At 37.1% G+C, this 26,927-nt stretch overlaps 1 protein-coding gene across 1 annotated transcript in view; it reads right to left on the reverse strand.

Moving 5' to 3' along the window:
• The window catches only part of ITGBL1 (integrin subunit beta like 1), a 200,409-nt gene that overhangs the window by 105,381 nt on the left and 68,101 nt on the right, over nt 1–26,927 (reverse strand). The window contains exons 3-5 of the mRNA XM_032402668.1: nt 11,435–11,581; nt 4,061–4,183; nt 693–833 (exon numbers count right to left, since the gene is read on the reverse strand). Coding sequence (XP_032258559.1) covers nt 693–833; nt 4,061–4,183; nt 11,435–11,581 — 411 coding nt within the window. The remainder of the gene's footprint in view (nt 1–692; nt 834–4,060; nt 4,184–11,434; nt 11,582–26,927) is intronic.

Raw genomic sequence — 26,927 nt, forward strand, 5'->3', positions numbered from 1 at the left:
ACTTACAGTACAGCTAATAAGGGAAAAAATGACAAGTATTTTCAAGGGTTTTTAAAAAGTGTTGAAAACTGATTTGATTTGATATCAACAGTTAATTCACGTTAAATTACATTTTAGCAATACTAATATAGTCTTAAAGTTCACATCGGAGGTCAGCATCAATTTTCTATGGCTACCTGACACGTAGTTTCTGTATCTCTTCAATATCATTTTTATTACTGCAGATAAAAGTGAAGGCACTCCAGATCAATTCTGAATGACAACCAAGCCTTCGATTTACTCATAATGAAGACAAGAGAGTTTCTTGAATGCTCTCTAGATAATTCGATGCTCATGCTGGAGATGGTTCTGTTAGTGAAGAGACATTTAGCAGAAGTATCTACAAGAATTGCCTTTTAGCTGTCCTGTGCTATTTCTGGATGGCCGCCAAAGAAATGACAGTCCCTACGTTAACAACGGGTTCAGTGAAGCTTAAAGAACTATAGCAACTTTCTTATCCTTCTGCTTTTTTACTCAATCAAAAATGAGAGAGAAGACTGTTGGTATAGTATGGACTTACATCGAAGTCAAACACCATAAAAGACAACTTCCTCCCATACTGAAGGAAATCCAGAGAAAAGAAGTGTTAACAATTAAGAGCTTTGTTCCTCCCCCCCGCCCCAACTCCGTAGTAACGTGAATGAATGACACACCTCTGTTACTGCAGATTTTGCCATCTGGAGATGTGCATCTTCGCTTGCTCTCCCAGGGGGTGATATCACACTGGAATTCACATTTATCTCCATGCCAACCAGACCCGCAATAACAGTTTCCACAGTAACACTTTCCATGGCCTTTACCCAAAATGAATTTTATAGAGTGAGGGGGAAAAAAAAGCAACTTTTAAAAGCAAAATTAACTTTCTACCTCTTCATGATCATTTTTGCCTTTTGAAATAAAATATACCTGCTCGACAGTCCCTGTTTAAAATAATCAAGTTACAGATTTGCATATACCTATGTAATTATACACGCAAAGCAAGCCAAAGTGTCTTCTAACTTGTCCTAGCCAGGTAGCTGATTAAAATGAAAGAAATTTAAAGAAATGACATGAAAGACTGTGAAAGCCTTCCGATCTCAAAGGTACGGCATCCAAGTCAAATGTATGTAAGCATTCCTTCGGAGGGTATTTCTGGAATTAGTCATCCAAGTATTTCATTTGAAATCAACCACTGAGAAGCCAGGGGTACATATTTACTTGGATGCACAGTATTAATGACTGAACTATTTCTGAAACCAGGGGAAATATTTCATCTTTCCATTCAAATGTGTCCCACAGGCTGCTGTGTTCTACCACGAGGAAAAGAGGTTTTCCGTTAAATCAGTGTTTAGTCCTCCTTTGGGCCAATAAACTATCATGGACCCTTGGCCTCCCGATCAAATCCCCCTCCTATTTGTCAAGGGGACAGAAATGATAGGGAGGGGCGCCCCATCATTTTGTGTTCCGAAGCCACCACACCCCTCTGGCTCCTGCCTCTTATGAAACCTTACCCTGCTCATTTGTACCTACTTCCCAGCAACCCCTCATGAGCTGTAACATCCTGGCTTCCTGCACCCCTACTGAGCAATCCTTCTGGCTCCCAGAAGGTGGCAATTCTATGTGCCTCAAGTCACTTGCCACGTTTTCTCTCTAAATGAGCTGTAATTTGGATTTCCATGGAAAACCTCTTATTAACCTAACAGTCAATGATCATTTCTACAACAAAGTTTTCATTTTAATTTGTTCACATAGGCAAATGTAAGGGCTATCTAATGATTTCACCAGTGATAAAATATAAAGGCTATACGTTTTATTTATGAACTCAAAAACATCTCTCCTGTACCCACACAAAATACATCCTGGGGCTGTCTCCTCAGGAACTTACACTGGAAAACAGCTAGACAACTGTGTACTAAAACCTTTTCTAAAAGTCAATTTTTTTTGTAATTTTTTAAGACTTGATTAACTTTTTAAACCAGAATTTATTTCCTCTGAAATTTTAGGAAATTTATGTAAGGTGCTGCGTACGTAAGCATTACCATGACATTAACAAATAATCCCAAATCTACATTCTTCATACCCAAGTTCTTTGTATATTTATAAAACTCAAAATTGAATTAGGGTTTTCTAAAACATCACTGAGATACAGGTGAATAAGGAAAGAAGAATCATGTCAAACTACATTTGTATGTAGATAGGAAAAATTAAGCAGATATCCTCACAACCCAAATGAAAATATTGTTAACAAGCCACATGTGGATAATTGAGATAAAATACAAGCTTGGGACAATACACATTGCACACAATAAATATCCACTCTTTGCTTTGTATAAACCGATGGAGCGAGAAAATCTCCTTTTAAATTGTTCCACTGATGGGCCGTACAGTCACCTCTCAACAGACTGGTTTCATGCGAATGACATGTAGCAAGATCTACAATCCCAGCCAAAGTCACCCTCAGAGGAGTGCTGAAGTGTGTGGTCAGAGACTTTGCACCATGAAATTGCTTAAGCCTCAAACAAATGGAAATGGTTAGTGGCAAGGTTGGGAGTCAAACATTTCCTGTTGTGTTGCTTCAAGTTAAATGTTTACATTTACACATGCAAATAGACTTCGCTTTGGTGGTGTGCATCAGAACACACTGTCTCCAAGTGTGTTCCCTACCTCTTTTTTGGTCCATCATAATTGAAAATGAAACATCAGGAGGATAGATACATAATATTTGTAGGTGGATTTACCTAACTCTTCTAACTATTTTGGATTGAGTCCATTAACAGAATTGTCTGAGCAGCATCTAGCTTAGGTCATTGCCTTGAAAAATGTAACTTATTGTATTTGTCTGTTTTATCTCGGTGGGTTGTACAGCAAGGAAACCAGAGGGAACCAAGCAGACCTAAAATAAGAGTATCTGGATGACCGCAAAAATTGAAGCTACAATTTGTTTTTGTAAACAGAGGGAGAGCTTGTCCTCCTAAGTTAGTGACACTTTCTCTATGGCTCTCTGGCTCCTCCTGCCCCATTTGTCCCTGATCCCTCCAGGGAAAATTCTCTTCTGAAATCATCCATTCTGCATGCAGAATAGGATTCCATGCATTGGAATCTTGTCGGAGATAAATGAAATAAACAATTGCTTATTAATGGAGACATGAGGCCAGCAGTAACCAGGCTGAAGCGTTTACATTTATGTAAACTGAAGAGATTCTCGCTGCTCTCTCCTTTCCTCTCCTGTGCTAGCCATGGGTGCAAATATAAACTCTGGGAACACGCTTGCAGGTAGGTAAGCAGAAGAGAAGGATACTTTGGGTGATGAGGAGGGGCTCTTCTCATGGAGCTCCAAACCCCAGGGCACTGATACAGCTCTCCGTGGGCAGGGTCAAGGGCTCAGTCTTTGGTGTCCGACAGACAAGAGTCTAAATTCCAATACTATTGCTGGAATGACCCTGGGTGTACTACCCAACGAATGTGAAGAACTTATTACAGTCCTTGGTGCTAGGAAGTGTGGCACATGCAATAAATGCTTCAATAGAAAAATGGGTTGAGTAATGGTGTTAGAAATACCCTAGAAAGACAAAAAAGATCACGAAAAATGTTAATCTAAGTATGGGGTGGCAAGGGACAGATTCTAGGCTAGTGATCCTTTCAGCCTCCAGTGTCTCCAATGGGACATGAAACTATTTAAAGGCTTATGATTTAGAAAGGGAAAATAGAATGAAATTAACACATGCAATTGAGAGACTGGGAGAAAAGAGACAACATAAAAGTGCTGCACGAAGCAGGGAAGATGAAGTACCGGTAGGATCACTCTGGAACCACACAGTTGGTCGGTTGCTATAATGATCGGGCTCTCCCCTGGGAACAGTCTGATTTTGCATTTAAAAAGTACTAGTCTACCCTAAATGCCTTATATGAGGTGTTCTCCAAATAAACATAAATTCAGATTAAATGAGTAAACAGTGCAGGAATGTATAGAGTGACAAAAGTACAATAAAACAGGTGAAAAATCAAGGACTTTTACTAATTTCTACGAAGTTAGTATACCTACCTCCACATATTTCTTCTGTTTCATCGTCTATGCATTCTCTATCGTCACACTCACAAAATTTACCATAAACGAGGCCGTTTCCATCTGGATTATCACACTTACACCTGCCACAGTGACATGTACCTAAACCATTTAAACAAAGCAAAAAGTATTTCTTAAGTGCATATAAATGATCATCGGTGATTTTTAAACTCTTTCAGAGACAGAAAAAACTCAAATCAATTTAATATTCCAATTATGTAATTCTGTGGGTAGGATGAGATAGATAACAACATTCTTACTTGATGATTATAGTACAGCAATTATATTTTATGGCACATAGCTATTATGATTGACCTCTAATAGTTTCATGAATGGAAATTTGACCTCCCCAAGTGCAGAGCTACTTTATACATGGCCATCCAATCAATGCACGAATGACTATCTTGCAATTACACCTGGGTCTGAAGTGAACTAAAGCAGAAAATTCTAAGCTTTGTAAGGGAAGTAGCCTTGCTTATCTTCCTCACCAGTATTTATTCAATGCTTTGCACAATATTTGAGCATACTATTTATATAATAAATATTTGTGGAATTCATTATCAAATGCATAAATGAAAAACTTAGAATCTCCTAATAATTTCACCTCTACAGTGTTAAACTGATCCACACATCCTTATGACAATGGGACCAGAGCAGGTTTTCTCAGGTGTAGTGTCCCGGGACCTCACCAAAACCTCAAGGAGGCTCACAGTGAGTGACACAGAGGCACTGGAGTCATCTGGTATACCATATGCCATAGACTCTGCGAACTTTGAGGATTTGACCACAACTCCTGAGAGTGATCTCACTGACAGTAAAACAGCACTCAAATGATATTGAGAAGTAGAATGTCCATTTAAGGAACCCTCTTCTCAATACTTATTTTTCCATTTTTAATCGATCATCATAGCAACCAACAAATATGAACTGAGACTTTACCACTCACCAGATCACATCCTAGACTGTGGAAACATAATGGGAGATCAAGTCAGCCATAATCCTCCTCTCAGAGTTTGATATGAGAAAACCAAAGTGATAAAATAAATGGAGAAGTGCAAAGTGTTGCAGAAGAGCTTAGCAGGGGATTTAACTGAGACCTGGTAGTCAGACACAGAGTCCTTGGGGAAGTAGATCCTAAACGAGGTACTGAGAGCAAAGTAAAAATAATAGGTAAGAGCAGTGAGATGGTGGGGAGGCCCACTTCCCGTAAGAGACAACAGCAAAGGCTCTGTGGTAAAAGTGGAAATAAGAAGAAAAAGTCCAAGATGGCTAGAATATAGGAAATGATGTGGGAAGTGGCATGAAATGAATAAGGCATGTGGAGGTGCAGTTTACGGAAGTCTTACAGTTCATGTTAAAGATTTCCAACTTTAATCCAAGAATAATGAGAAGCCATAGAAATACTTTCAGCCAGGGAGTCATGTGATCACGTATGCATTTTTACCAGATTACGCTAGTTGTCATATGCAGAATGAAGTGAAATGAAGCGCAGTGGATATGAGAATAGCTTATCACATTTGTCTACAGGGAAGAAGGGATAGAGGCTGACCAGGGTGATGGCAATGAGTTGGAAAGAAGTGAAGATGCTCAGGGGTGTTTACAGGAGAAAGGACAGACGACTCAGAGACTGCGTATGAGTGGTGAAGGATCGGGAGGAACTGAAGAGGATATTGATGTTTGAACTGAGCTACTGGATATTGGCAAGTCTGTATGTGATGGGCCAGAAAGGGCATGGATTTAGGACTAAGGTGGATTTGTAGCCAAATCCAGATTTCAATAACCAGTACTATACATTTTTGAGGTCATTGTGTTCATCTCTAATTCTTAAATTGCTTCTCTGAAAATAGTATCTACCTCATAGAGCTGCTATGAGAGCCCAGTGGTAAATATATCACCCAGCCATCCTTCTGAAAACAGTTTGTTCAGTTACATCATAGGTTTTCAGAAAACTTCAGGTTCTTCATCTTCTCCCATAAAGATACTGAATATATGAGTCATGTTCTCAAACATTTCCCCTAGACTTTCTGTATATTGATAGACCCCACGACGTCCTGTCTTCATACCCTCTGCATGACTCTGGTACCCAGGTCATTCCCAATTAGCTATTATCTTGAAAAAGTTTTTTCTCTCACAGTCACATAGAAATGGTGATTTTGCAGAATTTGAGCTAATTATTTTTCCTCCTTGAGAATACTCATGAATTTTACATTTATTAAATTTCCTTTTCTTGTATGTGTGTTTTTTCCTGAAAACTATTTTAAATTATAAAAGCTCATTTCACATCGAATGCTATAATTCATGGTACTGCCTCATCTCATTTTTTCTCTAATTATCACCCTTCTTTTTCATGTTCCCATTTATTCATGCTGTCTTTTAACCATCCACATAACCATTCATTAAATTTTCTTGCTGCCTACTAGACTGTTGGCAAAGTACCAGGTGCTATAGGAGATAATAAGAAAATTAAAACTAAGTAAATCACAGACCAGGAAGAAAGAGCTTAGATGATCAATAATTTTTACACATATGTATGAGACCAGATGACGTAAAGGCATTTGCAACAGATCCGTGACAAATACCATACAGAAAGTATAAACCTCAGTCTGGCTCTGTAAAGGAGGAAAGGCCCAGTAAAGGAGCAAGTTCTTGAGTTGGCACTTGATGTATGGATAGAATTTCAACAGGTGGAGATGGAGAAAAGGCTTGCGATGTTGAGGAAGGAGCCTCAGCTAAGGGATAAGGATGTGGAATTAAAGAACAACGCAAAGTCTGGCTTGGGTTTGGATAAAAGGGCCAGTTGAAGGCAGAGAGTAGAGGATCAAGAATATTGGCTAAGGACTTTAGAATTTATCTGTTGGGATACCAGGAGCCTCTCACCGTTCGGAAGCGAGGTATAACATCGTCAGGGCAAAGAACAGAGGAGCTGTTTTCAGGAAAGACAGGAACAGCCTCTACCTTTGAATTCTGTAACTTCTCACTGATACCCTGACAGGAAAGCTCACTCCCATCCACACATCTGAACCATTTCTGGCTAATGTGGGACGTTTACAACAGCTCAGAGACTTCCTGTCTCACCCATCATGTAGAATTCACAACTGAGGCTCCAAGATATGGCAGATGGAAGCCCAGGCAAAAGCGACAGACTCCTGTGTTCATGTGATGTCATACTGCTTCTCTTTCTTAGTTGCCAGTGAGCTCAGTCTCTAGGACTGGTCTTTATGCTTTATGCTAGATTATTTTTGCTCTGACTTTTCATTCTGATTAGTAAAGCGCTCTCTCTCTAGGAAGACTTCCCTGTCTTGAACACCAACCATACTCCTGTGCAATGGCACTGGAGCCCCACTTTGCTCTGCAGGCTGTCCCTTGCCTTCTGGACCCCTCTAGAGTCAGCTTCTGCAACTCCTTTAGTCCCCAGCTCCATCTCATCCTGACCTGCAGTCTGATGTCCCAGTCTAGCTTCCTCCTCTTCCCCTTCTGCCCCAAGCTGCTTCCAGGAAACCACATCGTGATATAAAGGGGGAACAGTTAGTAGAGAGAACTCAGAGCCTAATGCAGTTTCAGGGGAGTGGTCCAGAACTAGGCTGGTAGAAATAGACACTAAAAGAAGCCATGTGAGAATAAGATTGCTAAAGTCAACTTGAAAGGCTTCCATACTGAGTACAGAGTAAGAGAGAAAGATTAAGTGTAACACTGAGTATGAATTTACCTTTTGGTGCAGCAATTTCATGTCTAGTAATTTATCCTGAAGATACACCCCCCAAAATATGAAAATACATATGTACCAGTTCATTCTCTGCATTAATATTTGTAATTTCAAAATATTAGAAAGTGCCCAACTATAGGAGACTGAGTGAATAAATTATGTCACCCGTATAGAGCTGAGTCCTATGCATCTGAAAAAAGAATGAGCAAGATTTCTATGCACTGATATGGAGTGAATTCCAGGAGATGCTGAGTGGCAAAGGCAGAGTACAAAAGAGCATATATAGCATGCTACCTTTTGTGTAGGGAACAAGTGAAAAACCAAAAAACTAACACATACATCTAGCTATCTGCCTTTATTTAAAATAAACATATACACAGATAAAGCAGAATGCCATAAAGTTGGTTACCTATCAGGTATGAAGAAAGCAGGAGGGAAGGTTTAGGAAGAGAATGATGATTTGCTAAGTATGCTTTTTTATATAGTTTTGACCTTTGGAAGCATGCTAATGTTCTACATATTGCAAAATAAAATAAAATCCATAAGAATGGAAAGGAGGAAAAAAAGCCTAAAACTGAAAGCAATCTGAAGTAAATAACCTTAACTGTATTTCAAATGAGTACAATAACTACACTAAAGGGAGACAAAAAGAAAGAAATCCAAGTAACTTATAAACACAGCAATTAACTAAGTACCCCAATCTTGAGCATGGCTGGCATGGGGTGGGGGTGGGGGAGGAGGTCAATTGCAAACAAATCCCAAAATGCTTTGGTAGACTTGTTTTGTATATTGGTAGGCATGAAGCTATTCTAAAAACAATTTTAGATGTAGTATAGGACTGAGCAAATGAGTAAATATATCCATGATGTTGGGAGCCAGAATTCTCACCATGAAAAATGGGACCTGCAAATATGGAAGGGGAAAGACAGCAGATAACTTTGTGGGGGTGGATTGGAGTTGGATGTATTGGTGTGACTTCATGATTTCTAAAATATGTCTGTGTATGTATGTGCATGTACATGTATATATATGCTCATGAATGTTTACTAGCCTGTTTATAGAAAAGGCCAAGAGGCAAATTCATCCCAGTAGAAATAAACATCCCTAGTGCTCACAATTTTTATTCTAATATCATTCTTCACCTAAAGGAACCAAGGCTCTTTAGAGAAATGGTTGATTCCAAAGCTGTGGCAAATCAGGTACAATATGACTCTGGAATATTTTGTTATGCCAGAAAAGAAAGAATTGCTGAAACAAAACAAAACAATGGAGGCATGTCACAAGGACTGAGAAGCTAGCTTGAAGGGGCTCCAACAGCCTCATCTGGGACCAGAGTAATTAAGTTCAGTAATGAATAATAAACCATTGAAATAATAGGAACTGTGATCCTGGACTGACAATAAATCACTAAGTAAATGAAATATCCAATAATTGGTAGATGAGAGAAGACTCTTACTTGTGGTAGAATGTTGAGTACCAACTAGTAAATAGGGAGGCAATATTGGAGTTTGGAAATCATCATTTTTCAGTCACTGGTGTAAGCACTGGATCATGTGAAAGTCATCAATGGATGGTAAATCAGGGGTAATTTTGACGAGGATATGATGTCTTATAATTTCTAGGTGCTTCCCAACAGACTGCTCATTTGTTACAAGGGCAAAATCAGTAATTACAGAGCTGAGACATCAGACAACACCTTGACCATGTGATCAAAATTAATCTCACTAGTGAGAGCAGATGGATATCATGGACTTCCAGATGACACATCCTGAGAACACAAAATCATCTATCTGGTGATTCAGCTAAGAATGTATGACATGAATCTAATCATGAGGACACATCAGACAAAGCCAGAACGAGTAACATTCTATTAAAAAAAAAAGGTTGGAGACAATTTTCTTCAAAATTTTCAATGCTGTAACACCATAGTCTGTGGAAATGGTCCAGATTAAAGGAGGCTAACAAGAAATGAGAGCTAAATATAACTCTGCCCTAGACTGGATCCTACGGAGGCAGGGAAATTCTGTAAAGCACATTGTTTGGTCAGTGAATGAAACTGGAATATGGATGGTAGATTACATAAAAGTATTGTACCAATGTTAAAAAAAAAAAAGATCGAGGCTCATATATCTTAAAACTGTGTTTTATATCTTATCAAATATGTTTCATCATCTGAAACGATTCTGTAAATTTCTCCTTTAAGGTATGTTAATGTAGCGAATTGCATGGTTTTTTTACTTAATGTTGAAACATTTGGATTCCTAAACTAACCCCTTTTTGTTTATAATGTATTATTAAAAAGAAAAAAAAACTAGATTTGATTTGAAAAATAAACAACAAATAAATAAAGCCAAAAATAAAGAACAAAGAAACAAAACAGAATTCAGGTTTTATTACTGAAAGAAGTTTGGAAAGCTTGACATTTTCAAAACAATGAGGCTATACGGTAAGCATGTAAGGCTGTGTGTGTGTGTGTGTGTGTGTGTGTGTGTTTGTAGGGGTGGGTGTTAGGAACTGGAGGTAAACAAATCCTACAGAGAAGACAGAAAAGACTAAGGTGCTAAAGTGAAGCAAGGAGAAGATCTGTGAATACAGTAAGCAACCTGACTGTTAAGACCATTTGTCAGGGTGCCTGAGATCCACTCATACCTTGCTTTGGGTATGGCCTTGATTCCTACTAGCAAAACACTCTTACTGCACTTAATCTACACAGAGCAATTCACTGCAATCAGACTGTGGAAAGATGATAGCTCTGAACATAGAAGGACTCTACCTACAATGGGAACTTCAAGAGGGAAGATAGTCACTCTTGTAGTCAAATACTTGCCTTTAGCATGCAAAACAAGGGCTCACACCCCGTGTTTTCCAAAAGAATTACTGGGAGAGCTTTAAAAAACCCCTGCATCCCAGACCACACCCACCAAAACAACTCAATCAAAGCTTCTAGCTTTGGACAGGACAATTCCCAAATTCAACCAGCCTTAAGAAAAAGTGGACTTTTGAGGTTCCATGTGCCCAAATATGAAAAGAGTATTTAATTACAGTAATACCAGCTAAGCATTAATGAAACCAAACCAGCTGCTTTGTTTTATATCTTCTGGGTAATTAATTTTAACAGCTTTACTATAAATTTCTAAAAAATATTTTTAAATGACTTGAGATGCAAAAATATTTTCGCCAAACATAAAATCGTGATGTCACTATATTTTCCCATGAGTTTCACATCCAGGGCATCTAAAGCTTCTATCAAACTAAAAAGCTTTGGTTCTATTTGATGTTAAGGTATAAATTCAAAGAACCCTTGATCTGTAATAGAAAATAATTAAGTCAGCTTATATAAATCCTTTTTAAAAGATTTAATCCAGCATTCAAAATCATGGCTCACAATTTACATCAAATGTTTTTGGGGTGTTGCTTCCCGTGAATATCCTGCTTGAAGAAGGCATTTGCAACAGCTGGAGAGCATCAGACTTGCCAGTCTCAGCAAGATGACATTTTCCCCCTATTGATTTATCTGCATTTCATTTCAAAAATATATATATACTCAAAAGCAGTCTCTCTCAGAGGTTCCACATTTCTCAACGCCTACCTATTTCCATGAAAAACCAAGATGTGATTATTTAAGAATCTTCATAGGATAGATTTCTTACCTGCATTAGAGCAGATGACATCTTGAGAATTCTTGCACATCTGGTTACTCTTTTTCTTCGTCAAGTCACAGTGAGCTGGGTACTGGCAGGCGTCCCCAAACCAACCTTCCTCACATTTGCACTTGCCACAATCACACTTACCATGGCCTGAGAATTTAACAACATCCAGTTAGACTCGAATTATTTTCCAAAGAAACTTACGGGTAACGTTGGCTCAGGACTGAGCTCTAATAAATTCAAACACATATACATTACAGGGGCTGAGGGGTAATGCTACTGTTTGACAGTATAACATAGTATGTGGATTTTATTTCAGTAACCGAAGTTGATAAATCATTCTAAAACCATTAATTAATTTGTAGAGACATGAGGATAGATAATAAACCAGAAGTTTAATTATACGCTTGGTCAGAAAATTTAGCACTAAAAAGAGATCCATCTAGCACCTCCACATTTAAGACACAAAACCCAATAAAAATTATTTCCATTTAACTGCATTTCATAACACATAAAACCACCAACTCTGATTAACAAATCTTACATGAAACTCCAACAAACCAAACATTGGCTTAGACCTATTGGAATTTAGAATGTAATAAAGTTTAATGGATATATTAAATACCATCTTGGAATATGATTGACATAAAAAATAATTACATATTTTGTTTCTTAATGAGACAATTTGGTTCAAGAATCAAAAGGATAAGAGCCATAGTCATCTACCTCCACAGAAATTTCTCAACTTTTCACGTTCTCAAATCAACATTGTGCCACTTTTATGTTGTGATAATTAACTTTATTAAGTCTTGGTTGATGAATCCTACTAATGTTTTTATTGACTACACACTAGTCCTACCAAAGTACAATACTGGGCTCTTGTCTTGAAGTAACTGAAAAAGTTCAAAGTTGAGGCCAATATACAAAGATGGTGTTATCTTTAGCCAGAAATGTTTGTCAGACCCTGTGTTAAGTTGAGCAATATGTCTCCTGTAGAAATAAGAAGGGAGAGACTCTCTGAACTTCCTTGACCTTTAACTGAGCAGAGTTTGAATGGGCTACAGGGAGAGTATTCTTATATTACTCAAAATAATAATGCTCTGTCCCAATGCCTGAAGTTCATAGACCACAGAATGGAATCACTGATCTAGTGCCAATAGTCATTCACTGTAGCAGCCAAAATCTACATGATGAGGTCCAGATGGTTGGTCAGAATGAATGGCTCAGAGGTGTCCCATTTGGGCATGTTCAGCAGAGTCTGACTCTATGATTGGTTGTGACTTTAAAACTCCTCTGAATGTTGCCCAGTCCCTGTAAATGTTTCTATTCCTGTTGCATTTTTCAAATTAATTATTCTATTTTGCAAACAAAACCTTGCATGCACCCTAATTGTAATTCATTTTATCCAGTGCACATTACTGTCAAATTGATTGTATTGTTTTGCATTCTTGTCTGGCCCTACATGATACTGTCAATCTCGGCCAATTTGGTATCATTTACAAGCATTAAGTGATCTCTCCTGCCAACCATCTAGTCTATTTATAAAAGTATTAAGCCAAATTCTTGAAGTAGCTAAGTCCTTTTTTTGCTAAGTCTTTTGTATCTTGGTAACTATAATTACTCTTTGATAATATTAGCATATTAGGTTGAACCACATGGATTGTCACTATTATTAGTTTAATATCAGCTATTTCTTATGGTCCATCCTAATAAAATGTGGCTTCCTATCTATAGCAAAGAAAATAGAAGTGATTTAGAAGATAATGAAATGCAGTAGTAATGATTTGCTGAATCTATAATAAAAGAACACTTAACACTTCTTTTACATTGGATGGGACATCTCAGACCCTGACCAAAGGTATATATAACAGAAATGGATAATGGTGGGTAGGCCAAAAGTTACAGATTTTTTTACAGGGGAGTAAATTTTAGAAATAGGGGGAAAATAAAAACATGTACAGATGATAGGGAGAAACTCCTCCATCTCAGACTGACCCAATGAAGCATTAGTAGAAATAATATTCTAAGGTGTTCACATCCCAAAGTGAGCTCATGAGGGCCCAGGTTCAGAAACTCCTTCCATAAAAGGTTCTGTGGTTAAACAAACAAACAAACAAACAAACAAACATGGGAAAGAGAACCACTATATTCTTCTTTTAGTGGGTCATGATATAAATCAGCACACTGAAGCTTCTTCATGTCCTGTTGTGAGAAAGCTATTTTGCTTTTGCTCAGAATACACGGTATTTCTTACTAGGGAGCCTCTTTCTCCCATAACTTACATGAATTTCCTAAACCATACTTAGACCAATACTGTAGTAGATAACGTGCTTTCAGCTTTTCATTTAGCATCTGATCAGAGGCGAAGATGACAGCCAGTATAGGACAGGGTCATCTGCCTTTATATTTTTCTGAACTTTATACCTAATAAAGGCCTCCTTGATTCACTTTTGCCCACTTAGGAAAGTGAATAGAAATCAATTTTTTTACTGTCAAGAATTATCAAGTAATACCCTGTATGACCTAATTTGGAGGTAAATATATAATTTTTTTTTTAAGATAGAAAATAATCTTCAGACTATTTTTACTCTTTCTCTACAATTAGTAATTTCTTGAGCAGGGCTCAGGGAATTAGGTTGCTACATTATTGTACCTATGGTAATGCAGCTCATCTCCATCACAGTGTCACAATATGGCTTCAAAAAAAATTCCATTTTTCAAAATAATTTGCCCGTTGGGAATAGATGGCCCAAAAGAACCAAAGCAGAACCCCTGAATCAGGAGGCCCAGAAGAGGGCTCTGACTGCCCAAGGTTGAAGGGTGGTCTTTGCTAGCTACATGAAATCCCAACCTGCAAAACATTCACCATTCCTGCCTGTCCCCATTCACCTCTCCAGGTCTGTTTCTTCTCCAGATAACTCAATTCACACTTAGAAAATGTGCTCTTAAAATGAACAATCCAACATGCTTGGCAATAAATCTGTTGCCCTTCCAATAAATTCCCAAGGAGTCAGGAGAAAACCCACACACACAAAACAAGAATGTCAGAGAAATGTCAAAACAAAACAACTCCTACCAAAGTAATAAGGAAGAAAAAGTAAATGGCTTTTCCTGTTGCTTCCAGGATTGTCAGTGGTGTAGCCAGTCGCTGGAAAGGGAAGACCGGCCATGGTGGAGGGTAAAATCCAGTAGTTAGCCTCCTATTCAGGGAAGGATGTGGAGGCCTGGAGGCTTTCACCGGGGCTTCCCCGAGGTGAGCTAAGCCTTGCCTTGATCTCCACAGATAAAGAAGCATCCCAGCAAAGACAGAATAAACTCAGTTTTGTGATGCTTTAACGCTGTCAGCAGCTCCACCATTACTTCTGGAATGGAAAAGCATTAATGGACTCCAGAGGCAGTGGTGAGGAATTTAATTAGTGCACAATGGAGAAGTTGCTGCTTTTTATTTTTTAAATTAAAACAAACTATCAACAAATGGAAATACTTGACCAGTATTGAAGAACTTTTTTAAAAAAGTCAATTAGCCATTTGTATATACTAGAGAAAAATAATTGTACTTTTCTTTTCCAAGTAAGAAAAAAACTAATAAAGATGAGGGGACAGCACCGAACTCTCCTCCAAGTCTACTGATATTCTGGATAAAAATAAACTGCCAAAACTAATGTGCCCATCAGACTAGCTTTACATCTTTGGTTTCAAGTCTTAAAAAGGTAAAAAACAGATAGTTAGATAATAGATGCACGGGTAGGCTGGTAATAGGTATAAGACGAAAGGATAGAGAAGATGTGGTATATGCATACAATGAAATGTTAGTCACCAGAAAGAAGGAAATCCTGCTGTTTGGGACAACAAGGATGGCTCTTGAGGGCATTATGCTAAAGCAGAAAGAGAAAGACAAACATTGTATGATCTCATTTATATGCAGGAATCTTAAAAAAAAAAACCCAACGAGGGGCACCTGGGTGGCTCAGTCGTTAAGCGGCTGCCTTTGGCTCAGGTCATGATCCCAGGGTCCTGGGATCCAGCCCCATATTGGGCTCCCTGCTTCTCCCTCTCCCACTGCCCCCTACCCCCCGCTTGTGTTCCCTCTCTCGCTGTGTCTCTCTCTGTCAAATAAATAAATAAAATCTTAAAAAAATAATAAAATAAAAATAAAATAAAACCCAACTAAACAAACAAAAAAACCTCAAGCACATAAAAAAAGAGATCTGGTTTGTGGTTTCCAGAGGCAGGGGGTCAGGGAGAGGAGTCAGAGGAAGGTGGTCAAAAGGTACAAACTTCCAGTTAGAAGAAGCACTTGGTATGCACGCACCACATGAGGACTATAGTTGACACTGCTGTATGGTCTATGTGAAAATTGTAAGAGAATAAATCCTAAGAGTTCTCATTACAAGGAAAAAAAAAACAACCGTTGTTTTTGTACCTATATGAGATGATGGGCATTAACTAAATTTACTGTGGTCCTCATTTCCCAATGGATGTAAGTCAAGCCGTCATGCACCAAACTTACACAGTGCTACATGTCAATTATATCACAACAAAACTGGAAAAATCCTGATTATTAATTATTATTTCATGAATACAGACAATAATTTTATCATTTATGTTTTAACATTTAGATGTTAAAAAATGATTCTTTCTGGGTGTCAGATAAGCTAGGGGAAAAGCATTCTAGAGCCTCATGGTAACCTTGAAACAGATATTTTAATTTGAGCACTCAGTTGGCCCTGCGAATCTATTTGCTTTGGTCAAATATGTAAAGTCCCATGACCTGCATTGTGTCCTATTTTCCAGGGCATTCAAACAAGCTCACTTAATAAGAGACACACTCAAGTTTTCTCCTATTCCTTCTGAGTCACTATAAATTCCCCCCCTTCTCTGGATATAAAGAAATAAAAGCACTAGCTATGCCACACCTAGAATTCTAAGAAAAGATTGTGAAAGGACCCCTTACACAATTATTTAATTGTGTGTGTGAATTATTAATTTAATTAATAATTAATTAAAAACTATTACAATTATTTCATAGTTAGCAATAGAAACTTGACTATTTTCAAGCCAGGGTACCAGTCCCTGGCTTGCTTCTCAGGCTAACAAAAAATGACTTCTCAGATTATTTCTCCTTCCCGTTCCTGAGAACATTATGATGTGAACAATGGAAGAATTCTGTGTAGAAGAGAGCTTTGCCCTAGAACATAAAAGGTCTGGGCTGTAATCCTGCCTGGACACTAATCAGCCATGTGACGTTGATCAGGAAAACAGAAGAGAAGAAAGGAACACCCAGTAATTATTGCCTTCCAGCTACCATGATTAAGTACTTTATCCAGGCTAGTCTGCTTTATTTCTAGAAGGAGCCAGTGAGATGGATTTTTGTTTCCCAGTTTTACAAATAAGAGGGCTACGGTGTAATTAGCTTGCACAAGGTAACACAATTTATAAGCTGAAAAGCTATGTGTTTTCCATGACAGCCATTATCTGTTTAGTTGCAATGCCAGACTTGAAAGGACCCTTTCTGTTCTAGGAAAGATGGTGTCAGTAAAAGCCATGAATTGGTGGCTTGACAGCCCTGGTCTACTTTTTGCTGTTTCCTTTTGGAATTCACATGCCCCAAGTTGGATTATTGACAATCCTTGGTGAAAAACTCTAACAGTAAAATTATCAGACTTTACTATTTAAAATTAATGCTAACGTGGGTAGATAAAAGAATTCAGGCCTCTAGTCACCTAATTTCTCTAGACCTCCGTGCTCAGCAACAGAACTAAGAGACTGAACTGCATGATCCCCACATTCCTTTCATCTTAAAAAATCCATACTTTGGCCTGAATTATTTTCTTTTCCTCATAACAAAACAAAGTACTTTCTTCAAATGGGGCACTTGGCATATGAAAACAAATCTTGTTTGTTACTGAAAACAATCATGACACAGAATTCTATTTGTTTTTCAAAGCACCCATTAAAATATTGTAAGTTATCCTGATACGTGTATTTTTTAAAGTGAATTTGGGTTAAATACTGACAAAATGGGAGATTTAAAATGAGAATTCTGGTAACTGGAGACTGAGGGATGAAATATAAATTATAGCAAAGCAAGACAGTATTTTGGTTGAATCTTAGGTCATAAATTTCATAAATTCAAAGAAATAGTTATATAAATTATTTCAAATTCACACATACACACACACACACACACACACAAGCTTGGGGATTCAGGAATCCTAGTTGTTAGTATAGATTCTACCACAGCTGGCCTTGTGACCTTCAGCGGATTAATCTTTGAATTTTTCTGACCTTGTTCTCTTTGTTTTTGGTCTGGTAAGTTGAACATATGTGAACTCAGTATTCCTCAAGGGATGCAGGTCATGTCTCTTTAGGGGGCATTAGTGAAATTGTCTTCCCTGCCTGCTCTATCTACACTTCCCAGGAAGCTGGTGTCCTTTTCTACCTGCAACTCCATGATAGTAAGAGCATGTGCAATATTTCTCAGGTGTCTAGAGAGGGAAAGATGGAAGGAAAAGGCCACTGGACAAGATGAGGGAAGTTCTGTTTTCTTTCCCTCCTTCCACCTCTAACATTCTATTCATCCGAAATCTTTACAGAGATTCCTTCACTTTCTTCTGCAATAAAAAATAAGTATAAAATTAAGTATATAAATAAAAGAGGCCTCAGTTCCTTTAGTTTAGGCCTTGGCCTTTTGTCCTCTGTTGGGGTCTTTTATTCAGAAGTGTCTCTTAGGATCAGTTACACCAAATGACAGAAGCCAAGCCACTCAGGCCTTAGAAACTTAACACCCGCCAATATCTCTTAGTCAAATGAAATGAACTGCGTCATCTCATAATGTTGTAACCAGAACAGGAGACCTGAGACCAGTGAAATCTCCTCAGTTTTTACTGAAGAAGAAATGAAGCTCCACACTCACCATTGCCTCCTTCCCCAGTATACATAAATATGTGTGCCAAGGAATCTGGTCAGTAGACATATATGTAGATGTATATACGTATGTGTGCTTATTGATACATATACCTGTTCATATATGTATATAAGTGCATATATGAGACTTAGCAAGACTCTAAATTTTCTCTTTTAATATGAAAGCACTGGATGCATGAGATGGTATTTGGCATCCCTCGCAATGTTGAGATTTTTTTCCAAATGTTTTGTATATGTATCTTTAATGAAAATTAATAATATTCTTCATCTGTTAATGTTAGAGGTTTCTCCATCTCAAGTTCAATTGATTGTCTATAGAGCAAACTCTATATATGCCCTTATTCCCACAGCCATTAAGGAACTGTGCATCTCCCCCATGAGGCAGGGTAACACAGGGCCTCAGAGCACTATGGGTAAATTCAATTTTTTGAGATGTGTTCAAGAGTTCTGAGACAATTGATTTAAGCAATAGGTTTGCAAAAATATAAGAAAGATTTTATTTCTTAAGCTAGATCATGGAAACATATCAATTTTATCTTTTATACTTCATGTAATATTTCACTCAAAAAACTAAAATGAAAAAAAATTATCTGTTAGAAGCAATATTTCTATAAGTGATAATGTTAAAGAACATTGTTTTGGGACTTTAGGGGCATTCAGGAAGTGTGAGAATCCTGTCTCATACTCAGAAGACCCTGCAACAAGGAGACAGAGTACTATTCACCTTTACAGCCTGAGGGTCTATGAAGAGCCGGGTAGACTATGCTTGGTTATCTGAATGGGAGGACACTATCATCGGAGGGCTATATACTGAGCCAGGGTGCGAGGTGCAGAGAAGGGCTATGAAAGGGTCTGCAGGAAGGGCCCTGTCTCCCCCTGCCCCCTCCACTGGGGGCGAAGTATGTGACAGAGAGAGACAGAGTGGAGATCCCACTGCACATCCCTGGAGAAGCCTTGTACATTTTCTCTAGACCAGCTCGGAACAGCTTCAGTTGAACAGAAATGTCTGTGAAAGCCACAAGTACCTAACACAGGCCACCAATCGTCCTGCTGACCAGCATGGTGCAGGATGGCAATCACAATTTTGGGGAGACGGGAGGTCACTACCTAATGAGTGCTTGTGATAAAAATGAGTAGATGGAATTACAGAAACTGCCAACCAGAGATCAAACGGAAAGCACAGATGTAGTAAATGGCAGACAGGCTAGAAGCCAGCAAACACAGAACAGGACATGAGCGGGGATAAGGAGGCAGAGACGGTGCCCTGTGGGCCGTGAGCAGTTGACCCCCAAAGACCCTCCATCTCCACTGACCTTGTCGTTTTCACTCCTGGGAAAACCCCAATGACTGAGCACACCCAGAATCAAATTAAATAAGGTTTTTTTAATCATTGGTAGCATGGGAGTTATTACAGGTTGAATAGTGTCTCCCCCCGCCAAATTCACACATGGAAGTCCTAACCCTAGTGTACCTCAGAATGTGGTCTTATTTGGACATGAAGTCATTGCAGATGTAATTAGTTAAGATGCTTTAGAACTGGAGTAGGGTGGCTCCTTAATTTAATATGACTAGTGTTCTTATAAAAATGGGAAATCTGGACACAGAGAACACCACATGAAGATGAAGACAGAGATCGAGACTGGGATGAGGCTACTACAAGCCAAGGATCACCAAAGACTGCCAGCAAACCTCCGGAAGCCCAGGAGAGAGGGATAAAACAGATGCCCCTTCATAACATAACCCTGCCGATACCTTGATCTGAGACTTTCAGCCCCCAGAATGGAGAGACGAAAAATGCCTGGGATTTAAACCATCCAGTTTGTGGTACTTGGTTATGGCAACCCTAACAGAGTAATACAGGAGCTCAAGGTATTGTTTAGAAGAATCACAGAAAAATAAAGGTTCATTATTTTACACGTCTGAGTTTATTGTTTGAGAAAGTAATTGCCACCCACTGACCTATTCAGCACATTTTAATCCATATGCTGCAGAGATGACTCCATAAATAATGGCTGAGGTTTACCTGAATGTTGTACCTACTGTACCCAGGACCATCCTAAAGGTTAAAGAAGAAGGCAAAGATCTCTGAACAGAAGTATATATTGCTGTTTGCTAACTTATGTCTAAAGTCGATAGGAAAAAAATCAGTAGCAATCCCCCATCTAATGAAACACGCTGCTTAGGCAATTACTGAGAAACAGGCCACATAACTCTTTATGACTTATCTCTCTAGTCATTCTACCTAAAATTCCTCCATTCCCCAAACCCTGTTTTCTAGAAAATAAAACCACTTCCTTCACCTGAAAAGTCTCCGGTTCGCTCTACTGCATTACTAAATTCCTGTGGGCTCTGCAAATCCTCCCCCAAACAAAGCTTCCAAACTATGCCCAAGAAGTAGACTTTACAAAAAGTCTGAACTTCATAAAGAGTTTTTGTAAAGTCTACTTTTTATAAAATATATTTTTTAGTAAAGAACTCTTTTATTGCTCCTTAAATAAGTCTGTGCAAGGGCTCAAAGTTTATCTATGATCACCTCATAACCTTCAAACGTTATGATCAAGTAATTCTGGGGAATGTTTCCAACTAGAAAGGAACAGATGGCAACAATTTATTTTTTAATTCCCTTCTCAGCTTAAAAATTAACAAACATTTATATGTTCAGTTAACTTTATTATAAATCCGCTAACTGCAATGATTTCCTTTTAACTCAGTAACTCCCCAGGGTACCTCTGCTCTAAGCTGTTATAAAGTAGGTAGTTAATAAAAGTTGTTGACAATTTGTTTGACTTGATTGGAAAAAAATGAAATCATTCTCTTGCAAGCAGGTGAAAGGACATTAAATCATGCACTTTCTACAATATAAAGATCAGTCACCAGGAAAATATGTATCAGTAGTTGGCATGGAGACTAAATTGAACTCATTACTATTTATTTTTAAAACTCTTTAGTAACTCATGAAGTATTTTATAAAATTTGAAAAGCAATTCATGGACAAGGTAAGAAATACTTTAAAATGAGTTGTCACTTTAGATTTCCTTAAAATTTTTTTTTTTTTAAGGATCTAATACTCTGTCACTCTGTTGGGATATCCCTACCTCATTTCTTAAGGAGTGAAAACTCAACACAGCTCATCTGACAAAGAGAGCTCTTCTAGAAACCATGGATATTGGTAGAGGAGAGGCGAACTGTACTGAGGTGTGCACTGAGGTGATCAAAAGGAAAGGGAAGTTTGCTGTAACTGCCAGTTCACTCAGTGACCCACCCCAGTCCAGAATGCCCTCCCTGTTCTTGACTCATGAGCCATGTCATTCCCCATTCTGAAAGTCTACAGTTAGTATAAATCATGACAGATAAGCTTCACCTCTCATTAAATTTACAAAGTATCCCATTTTTAATCATTCTAGATGATGTAGCTTGTCTTCCTTTTGGCATTGGCATGTAGATATTTACTTTGGAAAACAGCTTTACCAAGGTATACTGTAATGTATAATAAATATATATTAAACTCCTAAGTGACAAATCACTTTAATTCATATTATCTTATTTGATTATCAAAATGGCATTAAAAAAAAAGAAAACAAGTATTACCATCCTCACTTATAGAAGGGGAAATTCTTGGTTAATGTCTTTAAATTATTCCTCCAAATGTGTAACAAGCTCTCAAGGCTCCCCCTTAGCTTGGGTATCCTCAAACTCAGGAGCAAGAGTGAAATCCCGACTCCTATCCTCCTTCTATCTCACCCTCATCCACTTTGCCTCCTTTTCTCTAGTCCCAGAGGCCACATCAAGGTCCATTCCTTTTCAAGGAGGCTTGATTTCTTTGCTTTCTGGTTCTTTGGAGGCCTCCTTCCTTTCCCTACTTTATTTCAACCTCAGCTTCATTAATTAGCACCTTCCCTTTATACCATAAACTTGAACAAGTGTCTCCTTTACACAATGTAACCAATACTGCCTCTGTTAAACACATGTCCCTAATTTTAATCTCTATTCCAGTCCATTCTCCCTTTCTTACTCCAATCTCCAAAGAGGTAGTTTTCTCTCCCAGTCTCACTTTTTTGCACATTCAGATTTCAATCCCACCGTTCTACTGACATTTTTCTGAGATGACTACTAAGCTTTTTATTCCTTAATTCAATTGACATTTAAGTCTTTATCTTATCTGTTGCTTCTCTATCCTTTCATATCTTTTTTCCCACCCCTTTTCTTGTCCTTCTCTGCCCCTTTGTCCACCTCCATCATGCCTAAAGATATAACATTAGTAAAATCCATATTCCCCATGCATCTGACAAAAGATAAGGCAAATAAGAGGAATAAAAAAAACTGATGCATTTATTCTGAAGAGTTAATTAAACGTGCTGGTCTTTACATTACTGATTCATACTAAGTTTTAAGCAGGCTTGAACTATATTTTATTGTTTTATTTATTTTTCCCTGTGATTCAGGGAGCAGTTGGAAAATAGGAGGAAGGCTCATAAGGAATATTAGAGAAAATTGAAAAGGAATTATAAGCAATATTTCTTTTGCATGTCCAAATATCCAAGATTCAAGATAAAAATGTAAAGTTGAATCTGCTACATACACATACTTACCAGTTTTCTTAAAATTAGCAATATAACATTTACATTGTTCTGAGTCTTAATTATTTTTACACCTAAAATATATCTTGGAGAACTTCTGTCAAGGACTTTGAAGTGGCGCTGAGATTTGATTTTACCCTATTTGAACCTAACAAATTAGCCTGCTACAGTTTCACGTGTTCTGGAGACATGAGACTTGTGGGTCAGTCAAAGAACTTTACTACTCACATTAATAGCAGTAACTGAAATATCAATTTGAGTCACTTATCAAACCCCAGTTCCCACAGGACAACACAATGAGGGCCAGATGAAGCTTGCACATGCAGTGGGTTGTGTTACAAGAGAGGAAGACCAGAGAGAGGGATCCTGACTCTTTTATAATGGGCAGTAAGCATATTTGAACTTGCCCCAGAAGGCGACATTATTTTATTATACTAGGCTATAAATAGTTCTCTTTGCTCCATAAGGAGACAACAAGTCTATCTTCCAAGGCTTCTCTCTGTACAAATACCCATGAAAAGAGATTTTGCAATAAAAGCAATCAGTACCTCTGTTAATAAAAAGTACAGAAATAGAAGAGATGCATGGAGAATTATCTCCTAACAGCTATTGATATTAATATCTTAGCCCATATATACCTACTTTATTCTTTCTAACAGGTGCATAACATTCCTTTGTATATAGCCACAATAATTTAGCTATCCTTTATTGGTGTGCATTCAGCTGGTTTTGATCATTTACCACTATAAACAATGTTGTCATAAGTATTCTTCCTTACACATGTATCTTTGTGCAAAAGTATGAATAGATCTGTAGGATAAATTATTAAGTGGAGTTTATGGATGAAAGACTATTGCATATCATTGAAATTTTAATATAGACAGATTTGTTTCCAAAATGATATTAAATACATTCCCATGAACAATGTGTGAGGATACACTTGCCAACACATAACACAGAATATTATCAAATAACCTGCGTCAATCTGAACATTAAAGATTATAGTGGATATTTTTGTTGGCATCTGTCAACTATGGATGAGTTCAATATCTTTTCATTGGTTTATAAATCAATTTTGTTTTATAAACAAAGTCATTTTATTTTGGAGAGAGGAACTCATTACATTAAATATAAAGATTAATTTAGGATAAATTCACAGATATACACTAATGTATAATATAAAATGGAATGTCAATTTCAACTAATTGACTACTATATTTCTCTTACTACTTATCAGAAGTTTTTTCAGATGGCTATTGTGTCTTGTTTTGTTTTAAACATATAAGATCTGAATCAAATTAATGATAGGAAAGTAAAAATAACTATTTTTTCTTATGTTATTTTTTCATCTAGACTTTAAAATTTATATGCATGGAGATTATTTTGTTTTATAAGATCTTTTTGTATATGTCTAAAGAAATGTTAAAGGGAAAACTTATTTTCTTCAGATATATTTAATACTGAATGAACAAAAAAGAACACAAATTAAGCTTTTACTTAAAAAAAAAGTCATAAAATAACAATTCTTAGGAAACAATAAGGAAGGACCTATTAAAGATGAAAGCAGAAATTAATAAATTAAAATACAGTCACACAAACAAGTGAGCTGATTAATGGCTAGTGAAAAGGCAAAGCTGTTAGCTATCATGATAAATATAAAAATATGGAAGATAGATATTCACAAAATACATAAGGAAAAATTAGCAACATATTCTGAGAAAAGTAAATCACTGAATAAGTACATAAAAGATACATAAATAGGTTATACATATGCAAAATTCTGATAGTATTAGTCTTGGTAGTCTGAAATTTTGGGTTATTTTCCCTTTTTTTGCAAAGTTTTCAAGAGAGATTTTTAAAATTTATAATCAATAAGGTCTGTTTGTGTTTTATTTGATCTAGATTGATTTTTATTTTTAAAATTATAGAGAACTACTGACTCTATAATACGATTTCAGAATTAATTTTCTTTCAAATTTTTATATTATTTTTCTTCTTATATCACTTGCTGGCACCTTCAGTAAAATACTGAGTAGAACTATGTTGTGAACATCCTCATCTCATTCCTGATAGTGAACAATTTTCTATTTCTTTTTTAATCAGATTAATAAACCATATGTTTCTAGAAATTGATAGATTCAGCTAAATTGCAATCTTGCTGGAAAAACACTGTTCACTATATTTTTTAAACTATGCTAATTAAAATATGCATTTTCATTCATAACATATTTCTTTTTTGTTTTTGTTTATTGTTTTTCTGTTATGTTTGTTTTCCATTTTGTTTCTTTTGTTATTAGTTTGCTTGGTTTTTTTGTTTGTTTGTTTTTCCTGGATTAGGTGTGCAGTGAGATTGTCTAGTTTTCAAAAACTTAATATTGGACTTTCTTTATTCTGTCTACTATTTTTGTTTTCTATTTTTTTAACTTTTTCTTTTACTTTTTTGAGTTTATTGTTCTTTTCCCTAGTTTGATTTTAGGCACTTAAAAAGTTTAGTTTGCTTCTGTTGTTTCCATTTTTGCTATGTGAACTGTTTTGTTATTCAATATCATAAACACAGAAGGGTATAAGACCTACATATTGTTTAACATCTACCAATGAAATAAAAGCCTTCGTACTCACCACCCAGATAGTGAAGAGTAAGATCACAGTGAGTACTGAACCTCTTATACTCTACACAACTGCACCAACTACCTTGAATTTTGCTTGCTTTCCTTGCTTTTCTTTATTGTTTTAAAGATTTTACTTATCCATTTGAGAGACAGAGAGCACAGAGGGAGAGGGAGAGGGAGAAGCAGACCACCCCCCCCCCCCCCCGAGCAGATAGCCCGACGCAGGGCTCGATTCCAGGACCCTGAGATCATGACCTGAGCCAAAGGCAGACACCCAATCAACTGAGCCACCCAGGCGCCCCTCCTTGCTTTCCTTTATAATTTTATTGCATTTGTATGCATGCATAAACAATGGTTTAACTTCAAATATTTTCTAATTTTTATAAAAGAATCATACTATATCAACTGTCATTGAATGTTATAGGTAATTTTATAACTTTTTACTCAATATAATGTTTATGAGTCATCCATTTCGTCACATGTAGCTATATTTAACTCAGTTTCATTTAATATATCTCACTGCATGATTATTTTTTAAAATTATGCTTTCACATGCTGCCGGACTTCTGGTTTGTTTCCAGTGGTTGTCAATACCAATAATGTGACTATAAGCAGATGAAATATTTGAAATTTTTAACAACTAGGAATATCCTATTGGGACACAGGCAAATCCAGAAGCTCCCTGCTAGCCTCTGCTTTAACTCTTCAGTTGTTGGATAACAGACAGATCCCAGATCATAGAGAGATCCCAGGGGGAGGCCTACAATGGACAAAAAGGCAGAGGATCTTAGGAACTTGGGGCCACATCTTTTCACCAACTGCTGGAGAAGTATTTCAATATTAACAGTGGTTATAATCTAATCAGCACAGACCAGCTGAATATCACCCAGGCTGTAAACATTCTTGAACATACTGCAGAATTCCTCTGCTTTGATTTATTTTTCTCTATACTATCACATAACTAGAATGTTTGCTTGGTGAGAACCAAGAAAGTTTTATCTTGTTCACTACTGTATCTATAGTGCCTAGGAAAGGTGCTTATTAAAGATTCTTATCTATTCCTTGAAAGAAATTTTTTCTCTGGTAGTTTCTCCAAGAGATGGTATGAGCATATATTCTCCCATTTCTTGCATGTTTGAAAATATCTATCTTGTATACATATCTGAACAATGTTTGTTACATAAATGTCCCTGAACAAGTTGATTTTTGTTTACTTGTTTGTATTTAGCCCAGTTCTCCCCCAGGACTCTTTATTGTTCAACTCAATAACTTTACGACATTATATTTTACTGCAGGTTGATTTGTATTTTTCTCTAGGACATGTTGTTTCCTTACTACAGATTAAAGTGCACACCCATAGTTTCAACAAAGTACTCCTGAATC

The sequence above is a fragment of the Phoca vitulina genome, unplaced genomic scaffold, assembly GCF_004348235.1.
Source record: "Phoca vitulina isolate PV1807 unplaced genomic scaffold, GSC_HSeal_1.0 scaffold5, whole genome shotgun sequence".
Taxonomy (NCBI): Eukaryota; Metazoa; Chordata; class Mammalia; order Carnivora; family Phocidae; genus Phoca; species Phoca vitulina.